The 21114-nt window shown below is 41.2% G+C and overlaps 2 protein-coding genes, 1 long non-coding RNA gene and 3 other non-coding genes across 6 annotated transcripts; 5 read left to right on the top strand and 1 right to left on the bottom strand.

The window, feature by feature from the left end:
• The first annotated feature begins 2883 nt into the window (after window positions 1-2883).
• On the top strand, window positions 2884-15396 carry ahcy (adenosylhomocysteinase). The gene is made up of 11 exons (XM_036151305.1): window positions 2884-3026; window positions 4893-5083; window positions 7289-7364; window positions 7442-7594; window positions 8992-9104; window positions 9191-9398; window positions 10550-10637; window positions 10715-10832; window positions 13370-13492; window positions 13563-13634; window positions 14566-15396. The coding sequence occupies exons 1-11, from the start codon at window positions 2999-3001 to the stop codon at window positions 14695-14697; spliced, it is 1302 nt and encodes a 433-aa protein (XP_036007198.1). The 5' UTR covers window positions 2884-2998; the 3' UTR covers window positions 14698-15396.
• Window positions 6464-6598, top strand: LOC118556677. The gene has a single exon (XR_004927290.1). It is a non-coding gene; the product is annotated as a small nucleolar RNA SNORA17 (small nucleolar RNA).
• LOC118556676 lies at window positions 8731-8865 on the top strand. The gene has a single exon (XR_004927289.1). It is a non-coding gene; the product is annotated as a small nucleolar RNA SNORA17 (small nucleolar RNA).
• LOC118556687 lies at window positions 12198-12333 on the top strand. The gene has a single exon (XR_004927300.1). It is a non-coding gene; the product is annotated as a small nucleolar RNA SNORA17 (small nucleolar RNA).
• Window positions 13601-17083, bottom strand: LOC118567121. Its single transcript, XR_004933497.1, has 3 exons — window positions 17004-17083; window positions 16713-16852; window positions 13601-13669 (listed from the first exon to the last, which is right to left on the bottom strand). It is a non-coding gene; the product is annotated as an uncharacterized LOC118567121 (long non-coding RNA).
• A 17-nt stretch (window positions 17084-17100) lies between these two features.
• Window positions 17101-19263, top strand: LOC118567120 (nuclear factor 7, brain-like). Its single transcript, XM_036151304.1, has 2 exons — window positions 17101-17284; window positions 17356-19263. The coding sequence occupies exon 2, from the start codon at window positions 17373-17375 to the stop codon at window positions 18756-18758; it is 1386 nt and encodes a 461-aa protein (XP_036007197.1). The 5' UTR covers window positions 17101-17284; window positions 17356-17372; the 3' UTR covers window positions 18759-19263.
• The last annotated feature ends 1851 nt before the right edge of the window (window positions 19264-21114 follow it).

The following is a 21114-nucleotide window of genomic DNA, read 5'->3' as shown; positions in this document are numbered from 1 at the left end:
GACCATTATGTGTGTCAAGTTCCCCCTTTTTAATGCTCGGTTTATCACATTTTGACCCTCATAGTCATAATATGGATACTTGGACAGAACTAAATGGTTCAGTTCAGGTTTTTTGCTCCAGTTCACAACAAATGTCAGGAGGGTAATGGGTCCAGGAGTAGGAGAACCGGACGTCTCTCCTTCCAGCAGCGCTCTGCGGCTCATTTTCTGGCACCCTGCAGTATTCCCAGGTCAGATGGGTGTAAATTGTTCTGGATCTGCTGCGTCTCCTCCCAGTGGTCCTGATCCGATCTCTGAACCGGTTCTAGAGTCCTTTCAGTGTGGAGGAGCAGCAGCTCTACAACTAGAATCCAGGTGAGGAAGGAGGAGAAAAGCATGATTAGAGACACAATCTGGTCTTCTGCATGACGATGCAGACAAAGGAAGCACTAGAAATGGAGTTTTATTAAATTGTACTTTTTTTTTCTTTTTATATATTTCTATTGTGGTTAAAACATGTACAATTCCATTCAGATTGTAATGTTTTACAGTTGTTACAATTCCTTTGACGACCGTGTACAATGCAACAAGATTTTCACAACATTTCAACACCCCGACAATCCCTGTGCCGGCAAATAAAAAGTGAATAGATAAATAAAAATGAATAATTATACTTAAGGTAAAAAAGGGAGGGGTGATATTATCCTAAAATGAAAATACTTTACGTTGAGATTTGTTTTCTTATGAGAGGGAAGAGTTGCAAGTTTGTCAAAATTACCCAGTAAAGGGTCCCATACTTTGTAGAATTTTTTTTTTTTTTGGTTGATCCTTTTAAGGAAGTATTTCACTTTTTCAATTTTTAGGAACATCATCATATCAGAAAGCAACATTGATGGTGATTGGCATTTCCATTCTCCGTCGAGCAATAACAATAACATTGCAAAAGCAATAACATTTTTCTCGCTATCGCAACTTCAACCCCATAAATATAGCCATTAAAGCATTAGGTTGTAGAAATTATTATACTTTCTTATGTAATCACAAAGAATTAATGTTTGCATCAAACATGGTGTAAATCCTGTTGAAGTGCAGTGATGCTAGAAGAAAAAGTTTAAGGTTTATTGGGCTTCATGTGGACTGAGATGGTTCCTCTGAGCTCCTTCCATCCAAAAATAAACTTTCATAAAGAAAACTTTAAAGTGCCAATCTTGTTAATCCTGTTTCTGCTGTTCTGAGGTAAAACTTTCTTTTTACTTTGTTGAGCCAGGAGCTTTTTACCCTCAGACTTCTGAGCCTGTGGGTGCGGGCCGAGGGCTCAAGTGCGGTATTTCCCCCACAGACCACCAGGGCGGCCGAGAAAACCTTTGTTCGACCTGAAATGACTCATTAAATCATCCAAAACGGTATGGAACACATTAATTAACTGAAAAATGTTGCATAGTATGCCTTTAAAGCACTGATCTTGTTAATCTTGTTTCTATTCTGAGGTGAAACTTTCTTTTTACTTTGTTGAGCCAGGAGCCTTTTACCCTCAGTCCTGCTCTCCCTGAACACCCCGTGGCTCTAAAGATACGCCGCTCCACAATGTCTATCTGAGGTTTATTTTTACAAATGGAAAAAAAAATATATATATATCTGGCACAAAAATTAAGCTGGGATCAGTGTCACTGTGAGCTTCCTCGTGTTTCTGACGTTTGCTCTTTCAGAACGAGCTGCTCGAAGAAATATTTCCCCACCGTGGTTTAGGTTTTAAGTGTTTATCACTAGGCTAGAGGTGGCAGCTCAGTTAAATGTGCTCCTGAATTAGCTGCAGCGGTGTTACAGTGCGAGGTCAAACTCAGAGGCCGCATCTTTACCAGCTGCATTCCTTTGACCTTTTCTGGGTAAAGCCGGAGAAAACGCTGCAAAGGGACAAACTGCTCCCCGTTACACACATGCAGTAAGTACATGCAGTACATGCATACCATGATCTGAAGTTACCGTTTAAACATCTGAGCTGCAAGTATTAGTTTAAGTAATGGTGGGTCAACTTTGACCCCCCTAGTCCCATGTAGATATGCTCCCTGGGTGCCTTTTGCTGAGATCAGTTTCTGACAAGGAGAAAGAGGGGGGGGAAAACAAAAACTCAATGAAGTCACATTGAAATATAAAAACATGCACCATAGCACCCTCATGCACAATTTATACAGATTATCTGTTTTAAAAAAAAAAAAAAAAAAAAAAGGTTGATATTGGTGGTGAGATAGACTTTAAACTCTCATCATTCTGCATCACCTTTTCTCTTTTTGGGCATTTCTGGGTTGTTTTAATGAGTAAGGAAAACTGACATCTAGTGGCAGAATGCTGTTACTACACAGTTAAAAAACATGCTACAGGAAGCAAAGTTTCAGCCACTTATACACTTTAAAAAGATATATGCTTCTACCTTATGACATGATATGCCTTTTTGTGGCTCTTGAGGGCCAGATAAATTGCTTTGATGGCCGCATTAGGCCCGCAGTCCATTGAGTTTGACACATTGCATTAAACTATCCGTCCGAGTCCGACACAAGCCACATTCCTTGACGCAACATGGCAAACAAACAGATTCTGTGGAGATTTCCTAATTTTCAAACGTCAAATGTGCTCCGAGGTTCATCTGTGTAAAGATTAATGTGCGTCTGCAGAACTGAAATGCGACACATGCGCTGCTTTTGTAACCTTTGAGACAGGCGGTACCGAAAACACCGACAGGGTCCGGACGAAACTCGCTCCAACTACATTCCACAGAGTCAGTGAACGCCCCACATCACAATCCACGCTGTGATTGGCTAGCCGGTCTGCGAGGTGGGAACTTCTACAGCCAATAGGAAGCCAGATCAGACTCGCAATGGAACCGCCCAGCCAGCGCGAGCAGCCCCGAAGGAAGCGTCGCCGATAAAAACCGAGCCGTCATGTTAGCGTCCCTCCCTCTCTGCCTCTGTCCGCCCGCCAGGCTGCAGCTCCAGACGCCTCGGAACAAAAACAACACGAAACAACCATGTCTGAGAAACTGCCCTACAAAGTCGGTAGGCGGCCATGCTCATTTTTGTTTGGCTTGTAAATCGGCGTTTGTCCGAATAGCCCCGCTAGCGAGGGCTGGCGTTAAGGTGGAAGGTTCTAACGGCTACGGAAGAGCTTTAACGGCAGGTTATTTAAGCTTTATGCCCGGTTGTTAAGTGCGAACAGTTTATAAGCATTAAAGTTATTTAGCATTCGTTCATCGTAGCCTTTTCTAGGCCCAGGTTCTGATGGTGCTAAGTTGTTTGCACGCCTTGCACATTATTCTGTATCGTTATTGCAACGTCACTCGTCATTTGACGTCATAATTCGGTAACTCCGCGGTGAAACTCGTGGAATATTCGGGTTTTCGTGGCTTTGCCGTTCAGCCCTGAGAATGAATCGACATGTAACTGCTGCTCTCGCGCCGAGCATGGGCTTCGCGTCCAACAGCTCGGCCTTCTGGGTAATGTAGTTCGTCCTGGCCGCCCGAGGCTGGAAGCGCGTCTGTTCGCGGGGGTGTTTGTAAACTCAATTTCCCGTGATGACTTGCGCTTCCCCGCCAGTCTGCTGCTGCTCCTGAGTGACAAGAACAGGCAGAGATTACGCCGCTGCAACGACCGTGTCCGTAACAACACGTGGTCTCCATAAGCGCTGAACATTTGTAGTTTTAGTTCTGTTTTTATATATATATATATATTTTATTTTTTTGTTGGTGTGAAGGCTTTATTTATTGTAGGCGTAACCTTGTCTAAAAAGGTGGATTACATTAAAGTCAGCAAAGCTAATAAAATCTGTCTGTACAAGTTAAGAAAAATAATAAAACGACAAAACAGCGAAGCAAAGAATCCTGGAGCTGTTTAAAAATTTAAAGTTAGATGGGTAATAATTTGCTACTGGATTTGTGATGTGATTGGAAGCAGGTGGAATATGCGCTGCTTGGTAGACATGTGAGTGCAAAGTCCCTAAACCGTCCAAGGACTGTAGAAATCGAGGGTTTAAAGTTTAACTGTGACTTTTTGTGGTAACTTTTAAACTTAATTCATGCACTGAAGTAATGATTTGCAACGTTTTCAGCACTTTTGCTTATTTATGTGGTTTCAGCTGAGATTTCTGATTCTTTCTGTTCCATTTCTGCTCTGCAGCCACCAGCTGGTTCAGCAGTATTGTGTTGGACCTGCATCGATAATCACATGTTGTAATGTTTGTGGGGTTCAGCTGGTTCAGGATAAAGCATTGACTTCTGTTCCAGGCTGGGGTGTTGTGTATGTTTTATATAAACCATTTCTTGTATGTCTATGCATAAGTGTGCATATTAAAATGTAATTATGTTTATCAATTGCATCTCTGTATAGTACAGAATTCATACTTCAATTCCTTTTTCTTACAGGAAGTAGAAAAATATTCCTCCAGTAACCCATATTTTTGTTTATGGCCTTTTTATTTGTTTTAAAGTTTAGCTATTAGCTGTATTTCTGTATATGTTGAAGGAATGGACTCCAGGAAGAGTAGTGCAGCCAGTGAGGATCCAAAAAAAGGATAATAAATAAAAAAAAAGCTGAACTAAAAAAATGATTATATGAGAAGTGAAAGTGCTGGAAAAAGTTGATACTCTAACCTGAGAGGGCTTTGATTGTCTAAAGAGGGAAATAATTTTGCACTTTGACAGAAATGGTAATCCTTAAAGGTTCAGTCAACCCGTGACTTGTCCTATTTGTGCCAAATAAGCAAAATAAACAATCAGGTTCAGCATCTGGAAAGGTAAAATGAAAGAAGAATAAACTAGGATCCAATTTCACTAAGCGCTACGTTTTAGCGTTAAATATTTCTGTTACGGGAATGTTTCTTGGTGCTTTACTCACTAACGTTTCCTCGTCTCGGTCTTGGCGCTGCAGCCGACATCAGCCTGGCAGAATGGGGACGCAAGGCCATCGACATCGCCGAGAACGAGATGCCGGGGCTGATGAAGATGAGGGAGCTGTACGGCCAGTCCAAGCCGCTGAAGGGCGCTCGCATCGCAGGCTGCCTCCACATGACCCTGCAGACCGCCGTGCTCATCGAGACCCTCACCGCCCTGGGAGCCGAGGTGACCGCTGCCTGCTGCTGCTCACGGCTCGGTTTACGCCGCAGTACGGACATAAATGAGCCGCTAAATGTCTGATGTTAGGGGTTAATGTCATCAGATTCTGTCTGTTGTATTTATGTTGATGTTTGGGTAGGACTGGGCGATAAATCGATTTAATCGATTAATTCGAATTTACAATTCTTTAAGATTTCATTTTTGGAAAATCTGGATTTTATTTTGCCAATACACTCATTGGGTTTCCATGAAGAGAACAGCATGTGATGCTGAATATATGTTTAGGCAAAATTATTGTCAAAATATTGTTAAGTGGAAACTTTTTTTTACCATAATACGAGGTACTTCATTTACTTTTTTTTTTTTTTTACTTAGTTTGAAGTTCACAAGTGCAGTGAAGCCTGTTCTTAGCTCAATGTGTAATACCACTAGCAGCAAATGTTTTGTTATATTTTCATTGTTTATTATAGCACGGCTGCCATCTTGTTTTACAAGCATGTTTCACAGCTTGTTTTTAGTTGCACTTTGAATTCAGGTCAATTCCCTGACGAAATACTTGACATGAAAGCAAGGTTTTAAAATAATTTCTTTAATATCTTTTTATGAAACAAAAAGGAGGAAAAAAATCAATTAATCGGATTTGGTTTGATAAATATCTGAGATTTATTTTTTAATCCATATCGCCCAGCCCTATGTTTGGGACCAGGGGGGGCTTTTATGTCGCCCATATGAGACGTTGGGCTGTTACTCTTTGCTCTGAGCCACTTGCAGGGGGACGCATGTATCGATCTATATGTTGACACAAGCTGAGAGTTTTTTTCAGGCCGTTTCTCAAGGCCGGTATGTTCTTATCATGTTTTTGGTTTTTCCGACCCAAACTGGTCTCATCCTGCAGAAACCTGCACCTGAGAACCGGCAGAGAGCCGCGGCCTCAGCTGGTTCTCCTTTCCTCTCCGTCCGTCTGCTTTTCTGCTTTAAACAAGTTTCTGCCTGAATCACGACGGAAACCGACTAATGGAGAGAAAATGGGTTCCAGTCTGAACCGCGTTCACGTTTAGCCAAAGGGTTAAATGTCTGCACATCTGCAGCCTTTAATGTTTTACTGTTTATGTTGTGCAGTAAAAATAATCTTTATTTTTATCGTATTAGTTTAACTTGATTTTGTTAATGGGAACCAAACGCTACTAATCTCTTTAAGCACAGAGACTAAACATACTTTGTATTCTGGTGACCTTTGCTCTGTTCCAGCTCAACAAAACGTCTCCTAAAGTAAAATAAACCTAATCAGCTATAGAAAAGGACTCCATAATGCTGCCAGAGTTGCTCTTATTGTGTTAGGCAGCCATGTTGACTCAGCCGTGTTGTTGGATCTGGTCGGGTTGGTCTGATGCCCCTGAGGCGTTGCAGCTCAGCTGCTGGTGCTGCTGCTGTGTCAGAAGGTGGCAGAGAGAGACTGGTGCTGGTCTGCACTGAGACTCGCTGACGTCCAGAGGACTCGGAGTCATAATCAGCACCCACAGATCTCTGCTCTTCACTGCTTATTTAGTCTGCTGCTCTTTACTATTAAGGCTTGGAATCATTTATACTCCTGGCAGATTGAGGTTTAAAGACTTTTAAATGAAGCAAACTTGTCTTCTAACTGGAAGTAATCTTGTTTTAGATTAGGGTGACGATGAAAGGCCTCTCAGCCTCAATGGAGTTCATGATTTAAAAAGGAAAAAAAAATCAAAATACCAGAGGAAATAGTAAAAGGCTTTGATTGCAACAAGATTTTATCTATTCTAAATATAGTTTTCTTACGTAGATGTCTCTCCTATTTCCTGTGGGGAAAAAATTAACACAATCTAAAACCAGATGCCAGGAGTATGAATAATTTTGAGCTTAACTGTATTTGTGGGGGGAAAATGTCAGAATTAAAATGTGTCCCTGAACAATTCAATTTTATTTATATAGCGCCAAATCATGAAACATGTCATCTCAAGGAACTTTACAAAATCAAGTTCAATCATATTATACAGATTGGGTCAGATTATACAGATTGGTCAAAAAATGTCCTATATAAGGAAACCAGTTGATTGCATCAAAGTCCCGACAAACAAAAGTCCATTTTCTAGTTAAAGTATAAAAACTGTTTGGTAGAAAATGAATCTGCAGCCTTGGTGCCGTTCTGAGGTCTGAACTCTGGTGAACCTTTGCTGACGTCCCTCACAGGTCCAGTGGTCCAGCTGTAACATCTTCTCCACTCAGGATCACGCTGCTGCTGCCATCGCCAAGTCTGGCGTCCCAGGTACGCAGCGCCCCCCTGTGGCTGCAGGCTGTAACTGTCACTCCAGCAGGGACGTTAAATCCCGGTTGTTTCTCTAGTGTACGCCTGGAAGGGTGAGACGGACGAGGAGTACGTGTGGTGCATCGAGCAGACCATCTACTTCAAAGACGGTCAGCCCCTCAACATGATCCTGGACGATGGAGGAGACCTCACCAACCTGGTCCACCAGAAGTACCCCAAACTGCTGGCTGGTGGGTTCTCCTGCATGCAGACACACGTTTATAACGTAGTAGCTGGTCGTTCATCGGCCTCAGGAGGCTTCAGGGAGCAGTCGGTGCAAACTGCAGCGTTCTCTGGTTCATTCAGGGATTCTCAGCCTCTGAGCTCCAGGCCGAGGTTCAGTCCAGTTAATGTTTATTTCTACAGCACACTTAAAACAGCAATTGTTCACTAAAGTCAGCTATTTTAACTCACTCTGTACAAAGCATGAATCCATAACCGACCTCAGTGACACATGAATAAAAACATTAAAACAAAAGAAACCAGCCCAGAAACTTAAAGGATGGAAATGATCTCAAGTTGCTCCTTAGAACTATGAGAAGAAATAAGTTTGAGTTCAGAACCAAAACCACGAATCATCTGAATAAATTATATTTACTGCATGTATGAGAGTATAACTGATCTCACTCAGAGGTCACTGTGACAGAAGTCCTTTGCTCTGCAGGTTCGTCTCCTTTATCATCTAATAGAAACTAAACAAACTAGGAATGGATTTCACAGTGAAGAATGGGGAGCAATTTTATAGATATAGATATAGATGTAGATATAGAGATGTAGATATAGAGATAGATCAGTTCACATTGAAATATAAAAACATGCACCATAGCACCCTCATGCACAATTTATGCAGATTATCTGTAAAAAAAAAGTTGATATTGGTGGTGAGTTAGACTTTTAAACTCTCATCAAAGTTTGTATCATTAACTGATAACTTCTGCTTAGATGGACCTTTTAGCGTCGTAAAGTGGCCGCTGTCTTAAATAACGTGAGAAAACCACAATTTTTATACAGGCGGCTCAAACTTGGAATGATGTGTCTCTTTTAAAAATTTAGCGTATTTCAAAGAAGTTGGCCCTTAATTAAAAAATTGGCTTGTCAATTACTCGTTAGTTGATTAAGATCAATTAATACATTAATCAATAACTTTCATCCCTAGGTCAGAATCGTGAAAGCAGCGTTATTCTGTTCTAAATCACTGGATTCAGCAGCTTTGAATCTTTGGACTAATCTGAACGTATTTAATGTTTTTGGTAACGACACATTTTTGCTTAGAACCGTGTGGGTCGGGTTGCCTCAGCCGTGTTGTTGGATCTGGTCGGGTTGGTCTGATGCCCCTGAGGCGTTGCAGCTCAGCTGCTGGTGCTGCTGCTGTGTCAGAAGGTGGCAGAGAGAGACTGGTGCTGGTCTGCACTGAGACTCGCTGACGTCCAGAGGACTCAGAGTCATTATCAGCACCCACACTGGCTTTCTGCGTGTTGCTTTACCTGCTGCAGACATTTTCTTTATCTGCTCTAAATGATGATCGCTGTTAATCGTGTTCAGCTTCTGCAGACACAAAGTTTCAGTTCATGCAAACGTTTCCTCTCAGGGATCCGCGGCGTGTCGGAGGAGACGACTACAGGCGTTCACAACCTGTACAAGATGCTGAAAAAGGGCGAACTGAAGATTCCCGCCATTAACGTCAACGACTCCGTCACCAAGGTAACCTGAAGCCGATGGACTGCAGGTCTCACTGGATTCCCAGGAATCAACCTCATCATGTCTGTCTGCCCCCCCCCCCCCCCCAGAGTAAGTTTGACAACCTGTACGGCTGTAGGGAGAGTCTGATCGACGGCATCAAGCGCGCCACCGACGTGATGATCGCTGGGAAGGTGGCGGTGGTGGCGGGCTACGGTGACGTGGGTAAAGGCTGCGTTCAGGCTCTGCGGGCCTTCGGCGCTCGCGTCATCGTCACAGAGATCGACCCAATCAACGCCCTGCAGGCTGCAATGGAGGGTAGGAGGACTGGAGGCAAACTGCACTTCAATCACATGTAGCTTTAAGCCGGGCCATGAAATAAATCCTCTTTACTAGTTTTCTCCACAGGATCAAAGCTCCAGAACAGCCTCCAAACTAAACTGTAACATGAACTTATTCTAACTAGATTAGAAATGGAGACTAGGGCTGTGTATTAAAACCTATACAAAGGTTGTTGATAGATTTTAAAAACAATTTTTAATATCTGTATTCTGGCTTTCAATGTCGATATACCTCCCAACCGCTAGAGGGAGTTATAACGGCATCATTACTGTTCAGTGAGGAAGAGCAAGTGAGACGAATCTAAAATCAGACGTTTGGGCACATTTTTGGCACTGAGCTATATTATACACTGGAGTGCTGATTTTTGCCTAAACTGAAGTCACTGGCCGCCATCTTGCTACTCCCTACTCTCACAGAATCTCATAGGATTTGGTTGCAACAACAAGCAGTTTTCTGGCTGAGTGAAAACGTTTCACAGGTAATTCTACAGTCAGTGGATGTACTAACACTATCAACTACTAGGAAATTAGGTGCTGAAATATTTTACATGTTATTCATATTAAATATATGTATGTGTGTGTGTATATATGTATACGTATTTGTGTATTTAAATGAAAAGAATGCAAAATATTTCAGCACATGACTTTCTCAGTACTTGATATTTTTAGAACATAACATAAAAGTATATGGCATTTGACATTTTAAAAGTCTTAAGCCCCCCCTGAACATGAGAAAATCCTCGTTATTCGATGCTGTAGCGCACATATTCCCTAGTTACTGGGGGAAATGGGGAGTACCAATATGGCGGCTGGTGGCTTCAAAGCAACTCGTTCAAACAGACGGTGATTAGCACTCCAGTGTATAATATAGCTCAGTGATTTTTGGTTTCTGTGATACGTTAAATGCATTGAACCAAATGCATTTTATTTTCTTGTCAGTATATTAGTGTTCAATAAATTGAACATATAATATTTGGCTGATTTTGTTGATTGACTTTGAGCATTAATTTGAAAGTAATAAATGATCAATATTGGAGTCAAATCAAGCTGATCTTTATCGAGAATCATATCAAATCGGTTCATCCTAGATGATACGAGCCCTAATGGAGACTGTTGTCTGGCCTGCAGGATATGAAGTGACCACCATGGATGAAGCCTGCAAGGAGGGAAACATCTTCGTCACCACCACTGGCTGTGAAGACATCATTCTGGGGCAGTAAGTCGGAGCTCCTCGGCTGTCGGACACATTTCTGGTTTCAGGACAGCTCCTGATTTTTCTGTCTTTACTTTCAGCCACTTTGAGTGCATGAAGGACGACGCCATCGTTTGCAACATCGGACACTTTGACTGCGAGATCGACATGAGCTGGCTGGAGAAAAACGCTGCTGAGAAGATCAACGTTAAACCTCAGGTAGGAAAACCTGAACCATGATGGGATTGGTGAGATTAGCAACTGGTTTATCTAAGGCTGGAGAACTAGATTATTTTAATTCCCTTTACCACTCGTCTGATAACAAATTTAGTACTCTGGTTCTGGCTTCCTGTTTGTGGTTTCTGAGGGTCTAGATCAGGGGTGTCAAACATACGGCCCGCCAAACAATTTAGTCCGGCCCTGTGGCTAAATACATTATCATTATAATAATAAAAAAAATATATATATATTTTTATTTTTCCCAGTGTCCTGTCTGGCAATGTGGCAATAAGATGCCACAAAGAGCTCATCAAATTTGACTTTCACAAGTGGACAAGATAAAAGGAAGAGAATGATAAAACAATTATTGAAAAAAACATGTACTTCGTTTAATTGAAAATATGCAGTTCCTATATTGTCCACGAGGGGCGCTGTGTCTTAATTAGCAGATTAAGCTTCAGGTGTGGAAAAATTCAAATCATTTCTTAATTTTTATCTGTTTGATGTATTTTGTCACGCAGGATGGTGTTTTAAGTTCCAAAAAATGTGAATAAATGTTTTTCAACATTGTACAATCACTGTGATCAGTTCTTATGCATAATGCACAAGTAAATGTTTAACTGAGTAAAAGTATTGTTGAAATTGTACATACTTTTCTTAAAAACGCTGAGGTTATTCATAATATATTGTGTAAAAGTTAAATTAATTTAATATAAAAATCAACAAGTCCCCTTTTATTAGTTCTATTTAATCTTGCAATGAGTTAACTCGTGTGGCCCTCTTGAGATCAGATTAAGCTGAATGCGGCCCCTCAACCAAAATGAGTTTGACACCCCTGCTCTAGATGGTTTTTCTTCGTCATATTTAAAAGGTCTCCCACATAAACAAGAACTTTAAGGTTAAACCACCCGTTTCTGTCAGATGTTCTGAGGTCCAACCAGGAAAGTTGAGCTTATCAGACCTTCTCTGCAGACCCAAAACTGGAAAAAGCTGCTGATTCATAGCAGAGCTGCTCAGAATCTCCAGACTGATTTTTGTCAGTAGGTAACTTAACATCAGAGATGACAAAAATCACACGTGGGGTTTTCCAGGGGTCCATCCTGGAAAACCCCTATCTCTAAGGGAGAGCCCAGACACACTACAGAGAAAACCAATTTTGGCCGCTTGTATCTGGGATCTCGTTCTTTCGGTCTCGACCCAAAGCAGAAAAGTTATGAACAGAATCAGCGACAAAGTCCAACTCTCACCGGAAACGAGTCCGACTTCCTGCTGGCAATGCGGACCAGACTCTGACAGCGGTCGTACAGAGACCTGACATGTATCTGTAACTACATTTAACTACGGTGAACGTGGTTTTCTGGGTTTATTGCCCCTTGAGGCGTTGCAGCTCAACTGAAAGTGTTGCAGCTGTGTCATGAGGAGGCAGAGAGAAGCTGCTGGTGGTTTGGACCGGGTCTCCAGAACCCGGTGAGGACTCGGAGTCATTCTCACCAGCAACACTCTGGCTGGTTGCTCATCGTTGATCTTTAAGTGATGCAGGAGATAAACGACAGGTGGATGAATATGGGAGATTAAAATGTTCCAGAGCTGTTAATGATATGAAGAAGACAGCAGGACTCAGTCTGACCTTTTTATTACTGCAGAATATTCAAAGTAGGGCTGAACGATTTTGGAAAATAATCTAACTGCGGTATTTTTTTATCATAATATCGCGATTTAATGCGATTTTTTTTTTTCCCATTTTAATTTATCATGTCTTTTTAAACATATACAAAACAACAAATCAATTTGTTTCCTTGCTGTGCAGATTAGTTGCTAAAAGACCCGCAGCATCTAAACTCAGAGCAGAAATTATTGCGTTCTGCCTACGATATATTTCAACCAAAATTGCAATTTTGACTTTTCTCTGCATTAACCACAAGCAACAAAAATGGCCTCTAAATAAAGATGTTTGTAAACAAGGACTATTTAAAACAAGAACTTTTAATGTTTCTATTAATCAGAATATTATTCAAGAGAACAGCTTTTAATTTAATTGGACATCAATCCTTGTTGAACATAAAGTGCAACCAACAAGCAAGTCTATGTATTAAACTGATTGACCTGTACTTAATGCTATGTATGATTATATAAACTCTAAAACAAGTAATAAAATTAGATTATCTCACTGCTGCAACTGTCTTCCCTTCCATGTGGAGGCAAACCCACTTTAAACATTTTACCAACACCTAATGGACGTGTCTGATTCCCTAATTGTTACATAGCCAAAAATTGCAGACTCTGCGATTTGGAAATTGGGTTATTTTAAATCGCGATTATATTGAAAATGCGATTAATTGTTCAGCCCTAATTCAAAGTCCTCCTAACAATGTTTAGCTATTTACTGTTATACAGAGTAACACATCATTCCATCTAGAGATGATGGGAAACATCTGTTATACGTGACTAGAACACCCCACATACACGTCCATGTAAATGAAACCTCGAATGTGAAACTCGGTGTTTGTCTGTATCTGAAGCTGTCGGCTCCTCCTCAGGTGGATCGTTATCGCATGAAGAACGGCCGTCACGTCATCATCCTGGCAGAAGGCAGACTGGTCAACCTGGGCTGTGCCATGGGACACCCGTCCTTCGTCATGAGCAACTCCTTCACCAACCAGGTACCATGAGTTACAGCGGATGGAGGCTGGAGCTGCGTTCTGCTGGTCTCATCATCTTCCTCTTCTGCAGGTGCTGGCTCAGATCGAGCTGTGGAAGAACACGGCAAAGTACCCACTGGGAGTCTACTTCCTGCCCAAGAAGGTCAGGAACTGCTGCCACAAACCTGGAAATAAATGCTGCATAGAAACAGATGATTTTACCTTATTTCATTTAAAAATATTAACATTTTGGAGGTTTTTCATGAGGTTTTTAAATGAGCTGCAGAAAATAATCACATTAGAGCTTTAGTTTCATATCTGTTTTTATTATCATGCAGAAAAACATTTCATTTTAAATTGTCTTGCTCTAGAAATGATCAGATTTATTTGAATTTGTACTTCCTGCATCTGGCAGATGTTTCTTTTTAAGCTCCCTGCAGGTTAACATCAGTGACTTGAACTGGTGGTCTGCTATGAGAAGCTCCTCAGTTGGCTTCTGCAAAAAAAAAAAACTAACTTACATTTTTTAAACCTTCTAATACTCTATTGGATTATAAGGCGGACCATCAATTTATGAGAAAAAAATGTAAGGATTTGAAGTGTGCCTTATAGCAAATTGGATAATTTAAAACTAACTTCTTATTCCCACTTCAAGGTAGCAGCTTAATAACATGTCAGTAGAAGACATCCACATTTAATGGATCATTGGGGGGATTTTATCACTCAATTATAACAGACTTTGGCATCATTTATTCTGACTCACAGGACACATTAACTCGTATTAACGGTCGATTCTTAGGAGAAAAGCTGCTAAGATGATGGACCTAAAGTCAGACTAAATGTTTATTTTGTTCAGATTAATCTGTGTGGATGAAACACTGCGGGACGTTTACAGGATAATTTTACCCAATCCAGCAGATCTTTAGTGTTTTTGTCTGAATGAAGCTGTTCTTCCTCATATTATGCTTTAATTTTCTAACAAAAACAGAATATTATTGTTAGCGCTGGTATTTTTTCTCTGTAGTTCTATATTTCATCACTGAAGCGACGTGTCCCGCTGGTTTAAGGAGGTTCTGGTGTTTCTTGTCTTGCAGCTGGACGAGCAGGTGGCCGCCGCTCATCTGGATAAACTGGGAGTGAAGCTGACCAAACTGACGGACAAACAGGCCAAATATCTGGGCCTGCCCGCCGAGGGGCCTTTCAAACCGGACCACTATCGCTACTGAGCGGCCCGTTAGCCTGGAGGTGGAGGAGGTGTGGTCAGATGTTGGTGGAGCAGCTTGGACTCTGAGGCCCATGGTTGGTTCAACACAGCCAGATCTCAGGGATCCAGACGCTTTTCCCTCATTTCATCGCCTTTTTACTGAACCCTAAACATGTTAGATGTGGCCGCCAGCTAATTGGAGGCAGGATGAAACTAAAAGCTTCAGGAGGCAGAAGGTTTATTGACAGAAGGGTCCAAAAAGGAAATAGAAATAATTAAACTCCCTCTCTTCTTCTTGTTGTTTGCTCACCAACACTCTGACGCGTGCCGCCGTCTCTCCTCGCTCTCATGCAGACTTTTCTGAAACGCCTGGTGCTTCTGTGGCTCTCAGAGAAAATTCCTCTAGTTTAATGCCATTCCCTGTTTGTTGAAGGAATCACTCAGTCCTGGAGGCCTGTCCCATCTCTCCTGTCTGGAAGTGACTTCAGGTTCAACTTGATCAGCAGCTTGGTGGGATGTCGGCGTTCTGTGGTCGTATTTGGGTTTCTGCGTCAACGCTGTTTCCTTTTAGCACTTAATTAGAACTGTAATTACGTTCTGTGAGGAGACGGGGAATCTCCTGAGAGGCTGACTGGGTTCCTTCAGTGCCTACCCAGGTGCTTCAGCTGGATGTAACGCTGCCAATTAAACCCCCAAAGGACCCGCTGGTCTTCTGAAATGTCTGTGTCTCTTCCTCAGTCTTTATTTCTTAAGATGTGCTTTTATTTAATTGGCTTTAAAATGTGTCACAGCCGTGCTTTCCTCAGATTCTTCCTCAGATCTGTTTGGCCAATCAGGTTTCTCTGATCTCACAGGTCAGCCAATCGGGTTGAAGTGCTGGTCTCAGTTAATGGTTACAGCTTTTAAGTTCTGATGCTCAAAAATGGTGGATTCATGTTAAAAAATGTCGTGTGATAATGACAAATAAAAGACATTTTAAAAAGATTTGGTTTGCTTTTATGTCATTTTGCTGTTTTTTTTATTTAATTTTATTTTCTTTTTGTTTGGGACAATTTTCTATTTAAGTTTTAAACTTAAAAGTAGATCTCAAAGCAGTGTGCACTGCAAAAAGGGAACTAAAAGTAACATTCTTGAAATGAATGCATTTGTCCTTTATTTGAGCAGGTAAATAAGATCTGCCAATGGAATAAGACATTGCTTTTTAAACAGGAACAATTCATCTCTATCTTATTTCAAGTATAGTCTATCTAATGATCTTATTTTAGGGGTCAAGATACTTATTCCATTGGCAGATAAGTTATTTACCTGCTCAAGTAAAGGATAGATACTCGTGTCAAGAAAATTTTACTCACTTTAAGTCCAGTTTTTGCAGTGTGGTACAATATAAACACGTTTAACAGTTTTATGAACTTTGAGGTATGGCTGGATGATATGGAACAAAATAATCTCCAGTTATGAGGCTGAAATCTGACATGCAATGCTTTTCTTTGTCTTTTCATAAAGTAATCATAAAAAGGCATCTCTGAATCAAACCTTTATCCCAAATGTCTCACAGGCACGTTTTTTAACAAACAGCTGTAGATCAATACGAGAAACGGCTGGAAAATGACCTAATGGAATACATCTCATTATAAACGACATGATCTAATCTTATATCTTTTTATAACCTCGATATATTGCACAGCCCTAATTTGAGGTAAAATTTAGTTGTGCTAACTGCTCAGCTGCAGCACCCCATTATTTAAAGTCATCCCGATTTAAATCTAGAACTGATCATGAAATTATTTTATATTTATAAAAAAGCTTTTCTTTCATTTCTAAATAACCAAAGTAGAATCCTTCATTTAAAGGAAACTTTGACCTCTTTGGATCAGAACAGCAACAACATTAAACACAATAAATCTTGTAGGATTCAGGATAATATCTGCAGCAAAGGAGGTTAATTTAACCAGATCTAATGTCACAGAGAAAGCCTTGGTGGAAGCAGGTAAACGGGGGTTAAAGGTCAGATCTGAGGTGTTGGTCTGCACTACACACCTGTCTGACAGTTTCCTGCTGGCTCTCTGACAGCTGCACCGTCCAGCTGAGCTCAGCCTGCAGCGACCGAGGAACGCACTCCAGGAACGAGGAGTTTCCCTCAACACCAAACACCACCTTCACCTCCACAGAGTCTGAATCTGAGAGAAAAACACCAAGAAACAAGAACGCAGAGCATGAAATGTGAGCATCTGGATGTTCCAGTCAGTGGAGACCCTACAGGAACTTTAGGACAAGAAACTAATAAAATGTTCTGTCAAATTCAAGTAGTTCTAAAACAAAAAGCTGTACTGGTGTTTTTCTGAAGCAGCAGATGCACATAACGTCCTCTAGAGGGCGCCACATATCTGCCTCCAGACTGATTACAACAGGAACCCTTTAAAAAAACAGGAAACAGTTCAGAAAGTGTCAGAGATTAATGGAGAATCCACCGTGAGGATCACCTTCATCATCACCTTCATCAGCTACTCAGGGCAGACTAACAGTGAACGAGGAGAACAGAGAGAGCTGAGGGACCGAGACGCTGAAACACAGACTGCTGCAGGTGGAAAGACAAGAAAATCAAAGTGAAAGTAAGAGAAGAAAGTTTCTGCAGGAGGGAAACTGACTTCCTGGTTTAACGATCTGTCTGCTGTGTTTTCAGCTTCACTCAGAGACTAAATGGCTTCCAGATTAGAGGAGGATCTCTGCTGTCCGGTCTGTCAGGACGTCTTTAAGGATCCGGTTCTTCTGTCATGTAGCCACAGCTTCTGTAAGGAGTGTCTGAAGAACTGGTGGAGAGAGAAAGCAGCACAAGAGTGTCCAGTTTGTAAGACAATATCATTCACCAAAGATCCACCCTGTAATCTGGCTCTGAAGAACCTGTGTGAGACCTTCCTACAGCAGAGAGACCAGAGAGCTTCAGAGGATCTCTGCAGTCTGCACTCTGAGAAACTCAAACTCTTCTGTCTGGACCATCAGCAGCCAGTGTGTCACATCTGCAGAGATTCAAAAAAACACACCAACCACAGATTCAGACCCATCGATGAAGCTGCTGAGGATCACAAGAAGAACCTTCAGGAAACTCTGGAACCTTTAAAGAAGAACCTGGAGCTCAGGAAGAAAGTTCTAGAGGAGTTTGATCAGACAGCAGAACACATGAAGGTCCAGGCCCGACACACAGAGAGGCTGATTAAGGAGCAGTTTAAGAAGCTTCATCAGTTTCTAGCAGAGGAAGAGGAGGCCAGGCTGGCTGCACTGAGGGAGGAAGAGGAGCAGAAGAGTGGGATGATGAAGGAGAAGATGGAGGCTCTGAGCAGAGAGATAGCAGCTCTTTCAGACACAGTCAGAGCCACAGAGGAGGAGCTGAGAGCTGAAGACGTCTCATTCCTGCACAACTACAAGGCTGCAGTGGAAAGAGTCCAGCGCTGCCCCCTGCTGGAGGATCCACAGCTGCCCTCAGGAGCTCTGATAGACCAGGCCAAACATCTGGGCAACCTGGCCTTCAACATCTGGAGCAACATGGAGAACATGGTCTCCTACACTCCTCTCATCCTGGACCCAAACACTGCTGCTTCAAGACTCATCCTGTCTGAAGATCTGACCAGTTTGACTTTAGGAGAGGAACAGCAGCTTCCTGATAATCCAGAGAGGTTTGGGTCATGGTATACTGTCCTGAGTTCTGAGGGCTTCAACTCAGGGAACCACAGCTGGGATGTTGATGTTGGAGACAGTGAATTCTGGAGGCTTGGTGTGTTAGCAGAGTCTGTCCAGAGGAAGGGAGACATAAAGTCTGGATGGTTGTTTCTATGGTTCTATAAAGGTGAATACTCAGCACGGTCTCCTCCATCTCCTCTCATGGATCTCTCAGTCCAGAAGAAGCTCCAGAGGATCAGAGTGAATCTGGACTGGGACAGAGGAAAGCTGTCCTTCTCTGATCTGGACACTAACTCACACATACACACCTTCACACACACCTTCACTGACAAGATGTTTCCATTCTTCCTCACTGTGGGTAAAGTAAAAATTCTACCGATGAAGATCTCAGTGAGCAAACAGCAGCTCTGATGTTCTCAGCATGAAGAACACAAAGTCCAGATGAAACCTTGATGATCTGATTGAAACTCAGTGATTTTAAACAGAATCTTGGAGCTTTTTATTCTGAATTACTTTGAATTTAAAGTTAGTTCTTGGGTTACTTTATATTTTGGGTTATTAATCAGATTTATTTGTAGGTAAATAATTACTGAAATGTTTAGTAAAATTCACTGGAATTTATTTAGGGGATTTAAAGGGAAGGGTCCTGAATTTAAATGCACGCCACACTTTTCAGATATTTGTTTTTAGGTTTTTGTTTTGCTCCACTTAATGAAATCTCAGCAGATTTATTGAAGTTTGAGTTTTTAATGCTAAGGAACGCTAAATTTTGAAGCTGGATAGTTTTTGTAGTTAAAGTCAAATTATTGAGAAAATTTTATAAAGTTTATTAAAGTGGAAATGACTGGTGCAAAGCCAGAAATATCAAGCAATACTAAATGTTGATGTATACTACAAATTAAAAAGGTTTTGGTAATGATTTTGTACAACATTATTAATGTGTGTGTGTTGCAATACGCTACTTACATTTTTTTATATTTGCACATAACAGTGATTATTTTGAGAAAAATACATGGGATTAATCAATGCAATATTTTAAATGTTGGCACACTGCAATTTTGATTAAACCTTTAATTTAACAAACAACCACTATAACCAGAACTGTGCAAAAATCCTCCAGTTTCAACAGACATGAAAGAAAAAAATAGAAAATTCTACTTTGCAGCAGTTATAAAATCTTCTTTCATCAACTTCACCCTTAGGAAAAAGTGTTAAATAACAATGTCCCTGTAACAGCTCGGTAGTCTTGGATTCAGAGCAACAGACCTTCAAATGAAAGATGATTCTCAGTTCAAGTCCACATTATTTCAGTTAATCCGTTAACAGATTAATTTGCCCAGCCCTACTTTTACATGTTTCTAGAGTAAGTTTTCTTTGTTCTTATTCTAGAAAAGCTTTATTCACCTGTTGTTGTGTTGTTTGGGTAAAACATCCATAAAATCATTTAGATTTAGAGCCTTAGCTGGACTTGGCAGGTTGAATTTCTTCAGCTGCCGCAGGAAGTACATCCTCTGCTGGGCTTTCTTTACGGTGGCCGACGGGTGCAAACGCCCTGCAACTTCAGAAAACACGTGCAAATAGGCAAAAGACGAGCAAATTAAGAAACCAACTTCATCAATTTGACAACACCTGTGCGGCATTCAGCCAACGTGCTGCATATACATAAACGCGATTCAAAAAGAAAACCAACTCCACAACGGAAGTGCTCCAGGCCTCTAGGGGGAGCACTAAGCTGATTTTAGACCCCACGGAACTTGTGCGTTCTTCAGACTGACCGCTTGCCCAGAATGCACCGCGGCCGCAGCTTGATTCGAGACAGCGCAAACAGAGCTCACAGCGGTAAGTTAAAAATTCCCTTTTCTGTTGCTGTTATTGTTCAAAAGTACATTTAAGATCGTTTGAGGCGAGAATATTATACTTTTAAGCTTCCCTATGTGGCCTGTTTACAGAGTTAGTGCGTAATTTTAATAAAAAAGTCCGACGTTGAGCGGAGCAGAGTGACCCGCAGACCTCCGAGGGAAAACCGCAGCCAGGGCTGTTAGTCTGTTTTTAATACACTTTTGTCGGCCTAGCAGTCTGCGTACTGCGTAGTACCGCTGGTTATGATTTATTTGTTTTGTGTTTATCTGACTGACGTGTGTTGCTTGTTGGAATAAATTGTAAATGTCTCCCAAGGACGACAGCAGCATATAAAATTAATAAATAAATAGAATCTACAAATGTTTTTCCTATCTCAGTTTCTTCTGAGTAAGGACACGAATAATTGAGAGGAGAAAGAGGGAAAGAAAACAATAGTAATAATAGTATATGAAAATAACAAACATTTATTTTATACAAATGTTTTATCTTTGGAACAGAATGAAGGTGTAATATATTCAACAAATTAACAGTTACTAACATGGTTTAAAACAAAGAAATAACATATTAAGATCTTATACAAATAGACAACGCCTATAAACTTACAATTAAAAATAGTTGGAATGGAAATTAATTTACTCATTATTTTATGTATTTTTACAGGTGGTGAAAAAAATGAAATGAAGCAGCATGTGAACATGACTCCAACTGATCTACGTTAGGTCAGGTGTAGTCATGTTCACTTAAACATGCAGCCAGCTGGAGCAGCTCCCTGTCTTCAGCCGCTGGATGGACATCCTCCTCTGGGTCCACCTCCTAATCCTCCACGTCTAGCTGGTTACCTGCCTCTATACTAATATTGTGGAGGATGCAGCAGGCAGCGATTACTTTTGAGGCAAACGTCAAGCGG

Source organism: Fundulus heteroclitus, chromosome 20 (assembly GCF_011125445.2).
Source record: "Fundulus heteroclitus isolate FHET01 chromosome 20, MU-UCD_Fhet_4.1, whole genome shotgun sequence".
NCBI lineage: Eukaryota > Metazoa > Chordata > Actinopteri > Cyprinodontiformes > Fundulidae > Fundulus > Fundulus heteroclitus.
Note: the sequence above shows the minus strand (reverse complement) of the source record. Positions and strands in the feature narration are given on the sequence as shown.